This window comes from Malus domestica, chromosome 10 (assembly GCF_042453785.1).
Source record: "Malus domestica chromosome 10, GDT2T_hap1".
NCBI lineage: Eukaryota > Viridiplantae > Streptophyta > Magnoliopsida > Rosales > Rosaceae > Malus > Malus domestica.
The window spans coordinates 21,805,954-21,819,965 of NC_091670.1; the positions used below are offsets into that span (position 1 = coordinate 21,805,954).

Here is a 14,012-nt window from a genome sequence, read left to right on the forward strand (position 1 = left end):
TCTAACGTGATACATAATTGTTGTCTCCCTAACATTTCTATTTTTTACGTGAGTGTTTTTGTGTGGCCCGTGTCACTTGTCATAGGTTGTTTGCCTTTAGGCTTTTGGTTCGGGACTTTGGAAAACATGAGCTTGAAAAATTCTTAGTGATATAATGTAGTGGTAATTTTTTTTTTCTTTCCATTTTCTAGTTTGAGATTTTAAGTTTGAGCCACTTAAATTGCAATTTCGTACTCAAATTTTATTGTTGACTCAAATTCCCCATCTTTTAGAGTACAATAACGCTATTTAAAAAACCATGACATTATATAATAGAGAAGAAATTTCATGCAACGGGAATGTCATTGTGATGGTATCCAAAGTTGATAAGAGAGATATACAGTATACTTATAGTTGTACTACAAAGTGATTGCAAAGTTTTTGCTCCATGAGATGAGTTAGATGTTTTTTATCCATAGAGGCACATTGTCCCTACAAACAGTTTTTTCCTTTTTCTGTCAAGTTACTATCCTTACTCTCCAGTGCATTCCTCACTGTTATGCAACTTCAGTAAGGATCGATACAACTGATGAAATCTAAACCCAAATATGTTCAAGACCAAGGAAAAATCTATTGCAAAAACATAAGAATTTCAACTTGTATAGAAACACTATCAAACCCTTCAAGAAACTCTCATGTTTGGCAAATTGTTTTGATATACAGTCCCACTAACAATAAACAAGACTACAAACATCAATTGAAAGCACTAATGACTAAGTTACTAATTTGTAATCAAAATGAGAGAAATTAAATTGATGAAGAATTGTATTAAGACGAAATCAAAATGAGATTTATGTTAAAGTTGTTTACTAAACTATCTAAAATTGAAGTAGGAATGATAGATAATTTCTTATAAATTGTTTACAAGTTTATTTGAATCGGAGTTAAAACTAGGTTGATTACTGTATTACCCTTTTGTTAAACATATATTTTAGATTAGTACAAAGATGACAGTATCCGGCAAAAGAGAGATCGTGTCTTGCCCTTCATGGGAATCTGTGAACCTCCTCCCTCCCACCTCTATCTTTCCACTTCCACGCTGCCCCATAGGCACCTCTGAGTCTCTCTACTGTAAATTATCCATGTCTTAATTTTGGGAGAAGCTATTCTGATTTGAGGCTCTACCAAATTACTAATCTCATGCAGAGGGATAAGAGCCACGATATTTGATGGTCTTGCTGGTGTTGTGGTGGTGAAGGCACAAGGAAGTCGGTGAAGAGAGAGATGAGGGGAGGGAGTGCTACAGGAGAGGACGCTCTTTTTTCTTTCGATAGAGTTGAAAGCTCCAACAAAATTTTTATCAAGATCCATTTAAACACGTTATCTTCCACTTTGTATGTTTTATTTTATTTCAATACATATCGTACTTCACTTCTTCGGAATTCAAATAACATTTTCATATGAGTAAAATCCAAATTCCGAAAAATTTAAGAGTCTGATTACAGATTTTAAGTGGACCCAACTATTATTTTCATTTTCTAAATACTAAATGAACACCTGAATGCCTTGAAAGGAGGGTAATTCCTTTCTTCCCACTCCATTCCAGATCGGTAAAACACACCATTTATGAGTGACAAAAGTTTGGCACACAAGTGGAGTGGTTGATGAATAAGCTCCCCACAGTAGTTAGTTGCTCAAACGTTCTCATCAGTCTGATAAAACTAGTCTCAACCTTGTTCAATCCAAGAAGCTCCAACGTGTCAAAGTCATTTGTCTAATTTAATTAAATTAACAGTTATCTTTTAAGATTTAATTAAAGTGGGATCTTGAAGTTCCCCCTGGTAAGAGCATTCCCAGCAGGGGTTTTATTTTGCATGAGACTATTATATTTTCAGCCTTACCAAGATCTTTCATCTCCAATGAACCGTAAAATAGGGTTAGATTCACCACTAAAATTAGCAATTTCCTTTCTTGTGTAGCATAAAATCCTGCTACATGTAGCCCCAAAAAACAGTGGGTCCCACAAAATAAGTAGCAACTTATGTGAGTAAAAATTCTATCAATGTCCCTCCACTTGCAAATACACTTATACTCTCTTTTTATTATTTTTTAATTTTTTTTCTTACTTATTTTTCTTACAATTTGGCTAATTAATGATTGTTTTAAATTCCATAAGAATTAAAATTTCAAATTGATTTAATGTTCATGAACATTGACGAGTGAAATTTTCAAATAATTTTTTTCAAAATTATACGATACTAATTTAGCAATTGGTGCTAGGTAAATTGTTGTGTTATACGTGAAAATCAAATTATTTCAAAGAGCGAAGTAGGTATTTGCTTCTTTCAACTGATGAGATTGAAATAAAGAAATTTAATCCAACAAATAATTCATAAATAATGAAATCTTACTTTGTTACAATTTAAACATTTTAGGTTAAAAAGTTCTTAAAAAAAATTAAGATAAAACGTCTACAAAGAAAGTAAAAAGTGGAGATGCTTTTAAGGAAGTGAAAAGTGGGGCCAAGGAAAACAAATAGAACAAATCATGAATTCACTGCACCTAACTTTATCTGTATATCCAGTGTAGGGAGGGGAAAGTGGGACCATCGGAGGAAAGTGTAGTCCTATCCATATAAACAGCACAGCTGACTCAGCACAGTACAGCATCCTATGGATAAGCTCATAAGTCCTTTGCATAATTCCGAGAACAGTTTCTCATTGTGTACCATCCATGTTACTAATTTTGCATTGGTTGATCGTTTCAAACAAAAACATTATATTATATCGACAGTGCAGATGATGTTTTTATGTATCATTCATCCATGCAATTGTTCGAGATAGAGATGTTTTTGGTACAATATCCTGACTAAATCTCGAATATATGTAATCATCGACAACAAATATTGAAGTCGTATTGCAGAATCAAACAGAAGATACATAATATCCACTTCTATATAAACTAACACAAACACCTTCCCATTTATCCCATTCCTCAAGCCCTCCAATACAACCTCCCACTCACTTCACTCCTCATCTCAATCTCCTCCCTCAAAATCTAGCACTTTAAAAACCCCAGAGTTGAATCTCTTCCTACCAACCCAAACAGATTCCAAAGATTCAAACCGACGACGTTTGAAAACTTCATGGCTGCAGCAGCTAGCTCAACTTCCTCACTGTACGAGGTTCTTGGCCTTCCAATGGGCGCAAGTGGTCACGAGATCAAGGCAGCCTACAGAAAGCTAGCCAGAAGGTGCCATCCTGACGTTGTCGCCATGGACCAAAAGCAAAACTCTACTAATGAGTTCATGAAAATCCATGCAGCTTACGCAACGCTATCGGACCCCGATAAAAGAGCAAACTACGACAGGGATCTTTATAGATGTCCCCAACCTTTCCAATCTTCGTACTCGTCGGCGAACATGGCTGCTGCCGCTTCGGCAATGGCGGGGTCTTCGCGACGGACTAATAGGAATTGGGAGACTGACCAATGTTGGTAGCTCAAAACAGAGGAAACAGAGGACCCCCTGTTTATTATGTGCATGTATAAATGTCTGAAATGCGTTTTAGCTTTGTGATTTGTTGGCTTATGAATATTGTTTGTTGCTAATGGGATAAAAATCAAAATCCTTTTTTTTTTTTTTGAAAAAATATTACTATTATTAAGGAGGAAGAGGAAAGTTAGAAACTATCACAATAATTTAAAGAAATTGAGAGTTTTGAACTAGGTTCCATGAGTAGAACCCCTACACCCTATCCACTAAGATATTGGATCACATCCAGATAAAATCAATCTAATTAAGCGCCATGCATTTGGCTGCTAGAGTTTTCATATTTTAGATCACTCTATTTGTGGAAAAGTAATACGTTCAGATAAAATCAAACTAATTAAGCGTCATGCATTTGATTGCTAGAGTTTTCATATTTTAGATCGCTTTATTTGTGGAAAAGTAATACGTACTTATTCTATTAATTATTACGACAAACAAATGATCAAACATCTTGACTACAAAATGTGTCTCCTCTAAACACACCATAAGCCATCTATGCAACAATTCATATAAATTTTCATACTAAATTTAGGAGAGATTTAGTTGAAACAACAACAAAATCGACACTATTAATGGTAAAGATTAAAATAATAACTCAAGTTGTTCGTTTGTGGCCACAAATCAGTCTGTTATCAACACTATAATTCATCACAACCAGACATAAATCTAAGGGGTGCACCTCCCTTTCATGTCAATGTTCCATTTCCTTTTTCTTTGTGGTACATGTACCCATCTACACTGTTGCTTGGACCCCACGCAATCAGTCCGTTGTCAACCATAACCTTATCCGATTCCAATTTAGTTGCTCGTACTATGCAACCTTTAAAGATTTATTTGTTCAACAATTTTGATACTTTCTGTTTGTATGATTGAACTGTTAACTGGTAATCAAGATAATCAAGAGACATTACTGGTGTGGAATAATGAAAAATTGAGATATTAGTTAAGGCGACGTGTCCATTTCTTTACATCCGAGTTAAATAACTCTCACATAATTAAAATGATTTAAAATAGAATATCGATTCACCACTTAATATTACGGTTTGATGGTATTTCTTTTCACTTGTAAGTAAAAGATTTTAGATTTCATTCTCGTCAAAGACGAATTTGAAACCACATTATTGCTGCTAGCCCATAGCATATCATTTGTTAAAAAAAAGAAAAAAAGAAATAGAATATCTGTCAAAAATAAAAAAACATTCAATTCGAAGTTAAACTATTTCCAAGACCAAAAAAATAAGTTAAACTATTGGGTTGAAAAGTCCAATATTTAAAGGCAGCCGCAGTTAAGAATCAACAAATTTTCCATCAAGCCCAGTTAATCATCACAGTTCACCAAATTTCATGAGGATGAACCATTTGATCTTGGGCCTTAAAACATAAATTTTGGAATATTGCTACTCACTCTTCGTACCAAGAACTTAGATCACTATATCACTCAAAAAGATATTTAGAATTATAGAGTGAATTGAAGAGAAGAGTTCGATGTTTTAACTTGCAGCTTAAATGATTAGGAGCCAACTACTCATGTATCGGAGGTTCTTTGTTCGATTAATCTACTTCCTGTGTCACTTGTATTTTAAAAAACATATAATTAGAGCCAAAAAAGAACTCACAAGGATCATGGTTCGCATTTGTATATGAATGCTAAATTTCTGGATCAAATTACACGTATAGTAATATAGTATTTGCTATACAGCTGAAACCTAGGCTAAACATCCACACATATACATATTACATCAAGTGTGGAAGAAGGACAATATTAATTAGCTTAAACTAGCAATTGAGCCCTCGAGCTATGTTGCTGGTTTTAAGACTGTTTAGGGTGATATTATTTTACATATAAAATGTTTACACTCAAAAAGATGATTTTAAAGTGTTATTTACAAAGAGATGATACTATTTACAACCAGCTCAAATTACTGACAATCTGCTCTTTGAGCAAGTTTTGGACGAACCTGAATAGTAACGATGAACATGGTAGTCATACAGATTAGGAAGCCATCCATCTATAAGCTAGGCCTCATAAATTCATCTGCTTCCACTATTCTTCTAATGACTGATAAAGAAAGCAAAGCTGGCAGCTTTGCTGTAGTTCCAGTAAGTACTCCCAAACCATATGACCAATAAAGTCTTTTAAAAGGAATCCCCAATTTTCTCAACATAAAAGAAAACCATAAAATATATCGCAAGCCTGTTGGTATAGATATGGTGTTTTCCTAAAGTATTGTACTTCAAATGTTGAAAAGTTAATGTGGTTTTTACACGGTAAGCAAACACTTTCAATCTACATTTCCTCCCATAATGCATAGTCAATCAAAGTCCTACTCAAGACTAAAATTAAAAATCCTATTTATACAATACCAAAATCAAACATGCAGATATTCAAATTCAACAAAAGGGTTTATTTAAAAACTGATATTACTATTTTCTTGAGCCTTACATGACCACGACGAAATAATAAGCTCAGAAATACTATTTGAATATGAATTTGAACGATGACAACTACCTCTTTCTGTGAATTCAAAGCTGGAAATTGGAAAGAAAAAAAACTATAAATTTTCAATCACAAAATTCAAATTCCATACAAAAGACCAAATTTTCATACATGCAATTCAACTACGATTGTCATTATTGACTATTGCAGAATTAATTACCAAAAACAACATTATACTATGAGTGAGGATTATATCCCTCAAACATAGCCGACTCACTAATTGCCAAAAGAAAAAGCAAAAATCACTTGAGAATAAGCGAAAGATCTACCGAATAATAACAGAAGCTGTCTCTACAAAAACCAACAATTTGGTGAGCAAAAACACATCTTTTAACCTTATCTCTTCTTTTGACAGTAGTGTTCACAAACCACAATCACTGTCACACTCTCCACGTGATGTTACATTAAATGGGATAATCAAACACTCACATAAACCCATTTCTTTGATTCTTTTCCCCTTTGTCCTGGAAAATACGGGTGAAAAATATATGCATCTTTTTAAACAAAACTCTATAATTGCACACTAATTAGAGACTTGAAGGCTAATCTGCCATTCCAGGTGGAATTGTGTTTAAGGAGAAAAGCTGCACCAAAAGGCATGAACTGTGGTGCATTCATAGAACAGGGTACTTAAGTCTCACACCTATCTCAACAACTATCAAAGAAACGTAATATGTCTCCCAAAGCTTGAGCCTTTCTTGTCTTTGAAGTCACCGAAAGTTGAGTTTGGTTTTTGGTGCTTCTCTAATGACACTTTCATAATGTTTGTACCCCACATTCCAAGGTTAAAGCATAATTGATCGGTAATTATTTTGTGTCCATCACCACTTTCTCCTTTTCATTCTCTAAAAACATTATATAAAGTTTTCATTCTCTAAAAGTATTATATAATTGAATCCAATTTCAATTTTAAATAAAACCCATGATTCTGATCACGATCAGAAATTCTCCATCAAACCCGATTCAGCACAACGAAACATGACACAAATTCTACAATCATATCCCGACCTCAATTGAAATTCCGAATTGCATTTCTGAATTTCATGTAGTAATTGAACACAACCAATTGCTCAAAATTCCAAACATAATATGAAATCTTTTTTACACGTTTAACATGTATATTCTTATAACCAAACCACCAATTTTTTCTAGCACCCTTGATTCTTTTCCAGCGAACCACCAAATTTTACTAGAAAGCAAAGATTTTTGCTGGGTTTTTTAGATTGGACACAAAATCTCAATACAATACATAATATCAAAATTTGGAGGGGTGGATAAACCAAATTACCATATTTTTCCTTAAGTCCATTAAGAAATCTAGATATTTTAGTAGATGGGTTCTGAACAAAATCAAATATTCTTCCTGAATTTTTCAAATTAGACACTAAATTCTTAAAGAAAATGCAGAATATAAATGCAACTCTGACCAGAAACCTAATCAAATTAATTACTCATACATGTGAACATAAAATGTTGTTTTGTGGAATTGAGAGTGATTGACAGTGAAAATATGAAATCAACACAACATGCATGAGTTCTACAAAGGTTTCAGAGCTTACCCAATAAAGGACAGATCGGATTGGGAATATTAGGGTTTTGATGGAGAAGAAGAAGAGGAAGGGGAGAGAAACCCTAGACCCACCTCTGTCACTCTGCAAACTGCCCTCAACCCACTCTTATTGAGACCGACGGAACACCCTTTTTGCGATGGTCGACATGTGCACGGGAGTAGCGGTGGCAACTTGGAAGATGATTAACAAAAAAGATTTAATCAGAGGCCATAGAGATTCAGCGGAACAGAGAGAAAAAGATAATCCCAAACAAAATTCTAGAGAGAGAAGAGTTACCCTGAAATCAAAGCTAATTGAAGATTTTTCTTCGAATCGGGAGAACTGAGACGGAGAGAGAAGAGTTACCGTGAAATCAAAGCTAGTTGAAGATTTTTCTTCGAATCGGGAGAACTGAGACGGGATTCACGTTGTGCTTCCTGAAAAACTGTCGAGAGAGAATCGGGGCTGGGTTGGAAGAACGTATTGGAAGCAAAAGGAAGAGCCCAATTTTCATAAGCCCTCATTCTAGGCAGAAATGGAATGAAAGAAAGAAGCAGGGCAAAAGCGGGAGTACACTGTAGAATAAACAGTGTCCATAGAAACAAAGAAAGGGTAAAAACGGAAGAACACTGGCGAGCGAACAATGTTTCAACCGTTTTTCTCTTTTAGTATATACTAGAAATATGACCCGCGCGTTGCTGCGGGATTAGAAACCGTATTAAAAAAATATGTTTCAAGGCTATAAGAGATTGTTATAAATCGTTAATGTTATTTAAACTGAAAGATATTTGAACTTTTTGAAAGAATTTTACATGAAAAGCATAAATTGGGTGACCGAAATTTTTGATACAATCGATGTCATTGCAGACCATTTTACATTAAACGAAGAAGGTACGTAGTTGGACGCATGGTAGTTGATACGAAATCTATTATCAATGTATCCTGCAAAACATCACGGAAATAATAAAAAACAATTCTGACAGATGACAGTAAAATAGTGAGACAGACTTGTACCAAACGTACAAACAGGACAAATACTAATTAAGGGGAAAATAACCAAGAATAAAAAGATGAGGCTTTTCAAAGCTTACCAAATAGAATCACCAAGCAATTTGCCAGAGCATTAAGTGATTTTTTGCAATCCTTCTTCGTAAATTTACAAAAAAACACAGGAATAATTATATAACCAACTAATAAGCTAAAACGCTGATAGAAATTAAGAAGAAAGCATTGAAATGAAAACAATACAATATTTTAACACAAATTGAATGATTCAAATCTCTGTATAGTTATCAATAAAACAGGTGAGTGCATTTTCAACTGATTGGGTTATTTACTTTAGGTAGATTACACCCTTCACATGCTCGGTGAGGAAAACCAAAACCAATTAATATATTCATTTAATCCAATGATGCATCAAATATAAAAATTAAATTATACCTCTACTTTGTAACGTTTTGATTTTGTTTTATCTGCAGCTAAACCAAAATTTCGACGGTTCACAGTATAATTATGTGAAACCAGATAGCAACACCACGTAAACGTCATATTGGGTGTCCACACCCACACCTATCAATTTACACATAAATTTGAACTTTGAATTACTAGGGTTTCAAAAAGATTTGCACAAAAATTGAAAAAAGATGAATAAGTTAAAACAAAGTAATATCTACTGGCAATTGAGACTGACCCAAACCTGTTATCAAGCTCTGCTATACGAAATAGAAATGGGCCGCAAAGAGAACTGTGCAGTATTGACAAAGTCTAGAACAACCTGGAAATTTACAAAAGTCAAATTTACAGCTAAAGAAGCAATTAATTACTGAATTATAAAGAAAAATCTTCACAAAATAGTGTCTAGTTTTACAAATAAATGAAACCCAAATTAAATTTCTTGATAAAAACTAAAAGCTTGAAAGATTAACTGATTAAGAAAAAACGCATGAATCCTACCATAAAAAAGATGTAAGCTTTTGCATTGGCAAACGATTCATAATCTAAAATTGATATCTTAAACAGAACACATTAATCCAAGTCAAAAGTTCCCAAATTTAAATCAACCAATATGAACAAAATATAAAACATGGTTCATTGTTTCTCTTTGCATTTTAAATCACATGGTGTTTCCCAATATACTATTGTCTTAACATTTCTTATACTCATGCATTAGATAAAAAATGATACCATGCTAAAATTACATGGACTGCTTTATCACGGTTTAAGGAAGCAACCCCAAATCATAGTATCTACATATTTTTTCAGATTATCTAAAACACTTAAGCAAAACCATCACATCTCCAATGAAGCCATGTGAGGTGAGCACCTGAATCGACAATGAAGAGACAAAGAAATCAATCTTCGATCACCAAACAAAGATTCAAAACCAGAGCTGTGTAATTCATAAAAAAAATTGACAGAATTGATGAAAAAATTGACAGAATCGATTGAAGAATGTGCGAAAATTATTAAACCTGATCTTCTGGACGCGATGCGGTGGGGAGAAATCACTTCAACCAACAACCAATCATGCATCCATAACCTTCCAATACGCAAGAAATCGAAATAAAAATGGAGCTCCAAAAATCACACGAAACATAATTTAAAGTTGTGAATCAACAAAACATAGAATTCTGAATAGATCTGCTTGTCTAATAACAAATCAAATTGACAGCAGCAATTCTTTGTTCTACGTTCTTCCGCTGATGATCGGGCAATACTGTTGTTGACGTAGATAAAGGTAAAGGACACAAACCTATTGTTTGTACCATACTTGATCAATCCCGAAACTACCGAGCACCGGCCAACGCTATACTGTCAAGAACCCAGAAGAGTTCCCCTCCGACCAGGAGGCCAATCACTACTCGACACGTGTCAAGATTAGAAGCCAATCAGAGCGCAGCACGTGTCGACATCAAGAACCAATCATAACATGACACATGTCAATGTGACAAAGCTACAAGTTTTTCTATAAATAGGGGTCATTCCCCCACAATATTGCCTAATGCCATTTGTGTTAAATCATTCACAAGAACTCACTAAATTGAGAGCTTGATCCTTTGTACTTGTGTAAGCCCTTCACTACTAATAAGAACTCCTCTACTCCGTGGACGTAGCCAATCTGGGTGAACCACGTACATCCTGTGTTTGCTTCTCTGTCTCTATTCATTTACGTACTTATCCTCACTAGTGACCGAAGTAACCAAGCGAAGGTCACAAAACCTGACACTTTCTGTTGGTCCAAAGTCCTCACAGATTTTGTGCATCAACACCTATAACAACTAATTCAAATATATCCCTTTCAATCTATAAACTAATTCAAAGATCCGCTCTTCCTGGATATCTAAGGAAAGGAATAACATCTCTTATGTTGTCAATACCAGTAGCAAACAGAACCATCCGTTCAAATCCTAAACCAAAACCACAATGTTTGACAGCCCCGAAGCGCAGCAAGTCAATGTACCACTCATATGGCTCAGCAGCAAAGATAAAATCTTCTGCAACACATAAATGAAACCAAGTCATCCAACACCATCCAAAACCATAAAACAACACAGCAACGACACCAAAATTAAAAAATAAATAAATCCCACAGATTGGACTTTCACACTATAGAAAACATAACTTTCACAATATTAAAAAATACAATTTGTTGCAGAAAATGCGTAAAAAACCGAAATTATTTACCTTGAACATAATTGGCTTCCAAGCTTGTATACAGAAGCCCCAAAAAACGAAAAGCACAGTGACCTGAAACAAAACACAGAAGCAAATCATACAACCAAACAACATATCTAAGGATATAAACAAAACACCCAAAATTACAAAAACTAAATTCCAAAAAACGTAGAGCAACTCCTGTCGTATTTATAGCTTGTTGATGCTTCTATTGATCGGACCAAAATCCATTTACAAAGCCATTTTTTTGTCTAGGAAGTTTTAACTCTCCGAATTTAGCTTCTCTAAGTGGAACTGTTCTCCAAGAGACTTTTAAGTTTTAAAGCCACTAATCACATATATTTTTCTCTCAAACTTTTCTCTTTCATGATCATCGTACTTTTTTTTTTATGTTTGCGGTAAAATTTCACACGTGTGAATTGTTGTAACTAGTTTACTTTGTAATGAAAGCCACAACAAAATCAACTTAGCCTTTTGTTTTCTTTTTTTTTTCTTTTCTAGATGAAGGAAAACTATACTAGTTCTAGATATTAATTGTTCAAAATTATACGATTGAATAGTCGAGTCGGTATACATGCATGCAAATTGTGTGTATATGGCATTACCCTAGTCCGAGTAGAGCACGTACAAGAGAATCATGCATGCGATGCAACTTGGCCTTGACCTTAGTCTTTTTGGAATCTTCATTGCGCTTCCCATAGATTACAGCGTTACATGTCATGGCTTATACCTAACAAGAAGAAAAGGAGTGTCAAGGGTAATGATAGGGAGATCAAATATTTAAATCAAATTTACAAACCAGATGACATGGCTATTGATTATTGGATTATTATTTAAGGACCGATTAACGTATTTATTTTCTATTGGTGCACATCATTTGGTTTCCAAGTTTAGTTTAAAAAATTTAGTCTTTCTAACATTATTAATCCCAAACATCCATAGCGCCATGGAGCGAAATTAATTATGTCATGTTTGGTAGAGAAATCGATCAGCAGTGAAAAATCCAAAAGAGAAAATGTTTGCTACATGGGTATATGCATCTGTCATAGTACAATTTGACAATGCAATTTTGAATTGTTCTTGCGCAAAACAAACGTTTGTGACTATTCTAATTCCTTTATAAAGAAAGAGGAAAAAAACCAAAGGTTTTTACATATTGTTGGACAACTTCATGCAACAAAATATTATTTGAAACAACTTTTACTAACTTAATTAGATCTTGTGTTCCGTTCCCTAATAATGTGAAATACAATCATATGATAACTTTTTGTGTTGATTTCGTGCTTATTTTCAAAATGATATCGTTTTGTGTTTTAAAAAACAATATATATATATATTGGATATATTAAGGACAAGAACTAGGAGAATAAATTATTATTATTAAGAAGAGGGATATGATTCGAAATTGTTAAAATAAATTACAAAATGGAGAATTTCGAACTTGGGATGCATGAATAGAAACTCAACATCGTATCCCCTAGAATATTGGATAACATACAACTAGGAGATGCACCACGTAACAATGTGTACTATCTTAACTATTTTAAAAATTAAATTATATAATTGCGCAAGGAAATTTTGAAGTTTTTTATCCATCATTCTTGGAGATACACCACGTGACAAGTTTTATAACTTGAACACTTAATTATAAGTTGGAAATTTTTATCCGTTGACCATTACATGTGCTTAATATGTTCTCACTACTAGAAAATACTATTTGCTGACCAAATTTGACCAGATGAACGGTATTTCGTTGGGCCATGACATACCCCAACCTGGAATGTCCACTTGGACTCCGAATCGAACTGTGCTGGCCGACACCTTGAAGGTGACGAAGCCATAAAGTGTAGTGTGATAGAATATATGAATAAATTTAAACCTAAAAGTGCCTAAATACAAGAGTGCGCTTATGAGCGGGAATGAACCCATTTCACAAGTGATGACAGAGTATGTTTGTACCATACTTAAGACCTTCGTATTTAGATCTCGTAAAAATACTCGGGGGACTCAAATGTAATTATGTAATAAAGGAAGGGGCAAATATGTAATAAGTAAGGAGCCCCTATAAAAGGACTCATCACTCTCCTCAATGGGGGAGGCCATTTCCTAGGCCATGAGAAGTCCCTTCACCCTCTCAAAGCTTCTCATGTTCAAAGCTCTCTCTCTCTCACAATACTCTCAGAGAAATACAATAATCAGTGTGGACGTAGCCCAAACATTGGGGTGAACCACGATACATCTTGTGTTATTTACTTTCTTGCAGATTTACAGTCGGATTTACGTTGTTCCAAGACCCCTCCGGTTTTGTGCATCAACATTTGGCGCCGTTTGTGGGAAACGACACAAAAAAATCATGTCGGTTCTTTTTCATTTGTTTCATCTCACCACCATGAATCTACAAAAACCCAAAAACCCAAACTTTCCCAGAAAAACCCCACGGTTCTCCATTTTCATATGCCTAACAACAACAAAAACATGAATCCATCTGAATTTCCGCTCTCTCTCTCTACAATTCAAAAGAAAAAGACCTTTTGGTCCCTCCCATAACGGTTTTGAACCTGAGTTTTGAGAACACGCAAAGTTGAGATCTCGATTTTCCTCTTAGGGGGGGTACCTTTCTTGCCGAGCTGACTCAGCCATCTTCGTCGACAATTCCCAAACTTTATTGTCCAAAACCACTGCCATCGTTGAAAAGCCCATTAAGATCAAACAATCCTATTAGAGATTTTGAGCAGGAGAAACACCATTGACGAGAAAGACA

The 14,012-nt window shown here is 34.5% G+C and overlaps 1 protein-coding gene and 1 long non-coding RNA gene across 5 annotated transcripts; one reads left to right on the top strand and one right to left on the bottom strand.

Annotated features, from left to right (window-relative positions):
• Nucleotides 1–3,124: 3,124 nt before the first annotated feature.
• LOC103438336 (chaperone protein dnaJ 11, chloroplastic-like) lies at nucleotides 3,125–3,478 on the top strand. Its single transcript, XM_008376883.1, has one exon. The coding sequence runs from the start codon at nucleotides 3,125–3,127 to the stop codon at nucleotides 3,476–3,478; it is 354 nt and encodes a 117-aa protein (XP_008375105.1).
• A 4,847-nt stretch (nucleotides 3,479–8,325) lies between these two features.
• On the bottom strand, nucleotides 8,326–11,406 carry LOC114827631 (uncharacterized). Of its 4 annotated transcripts, XR_011572538.1 has the most exons (7): nucleotides 11,261–11,403; nucleotides 10,954–11,070; nucleotides 10,048–10,115; nucleotides 9,273–9,899; nucleotides 9,017–9,145; nucleotides 8,668–8,722; nucleotides 8,326–8,518 (listed from the first exon to the last, which is right to left on the bottom strand). It is a non-coding gene; the product is annotated as an uncharacterized lncRNA (long non-coding RNA). The 4 variants fall into 4 exon arrangements; XR_011572540.1 differs by having other exon boundaries at nucleotides 9,267–10,115; nucleotides 11,261–11,406; XR_011572539.1 differs by having other exon boundaries at nucleotides 9,273–10,115; nucleotides 10,954–11,067; nucleotides 11,261–11,405.
• Nucleotides 11,407–14,012: the final 2,606 nt, after the last annotated feature.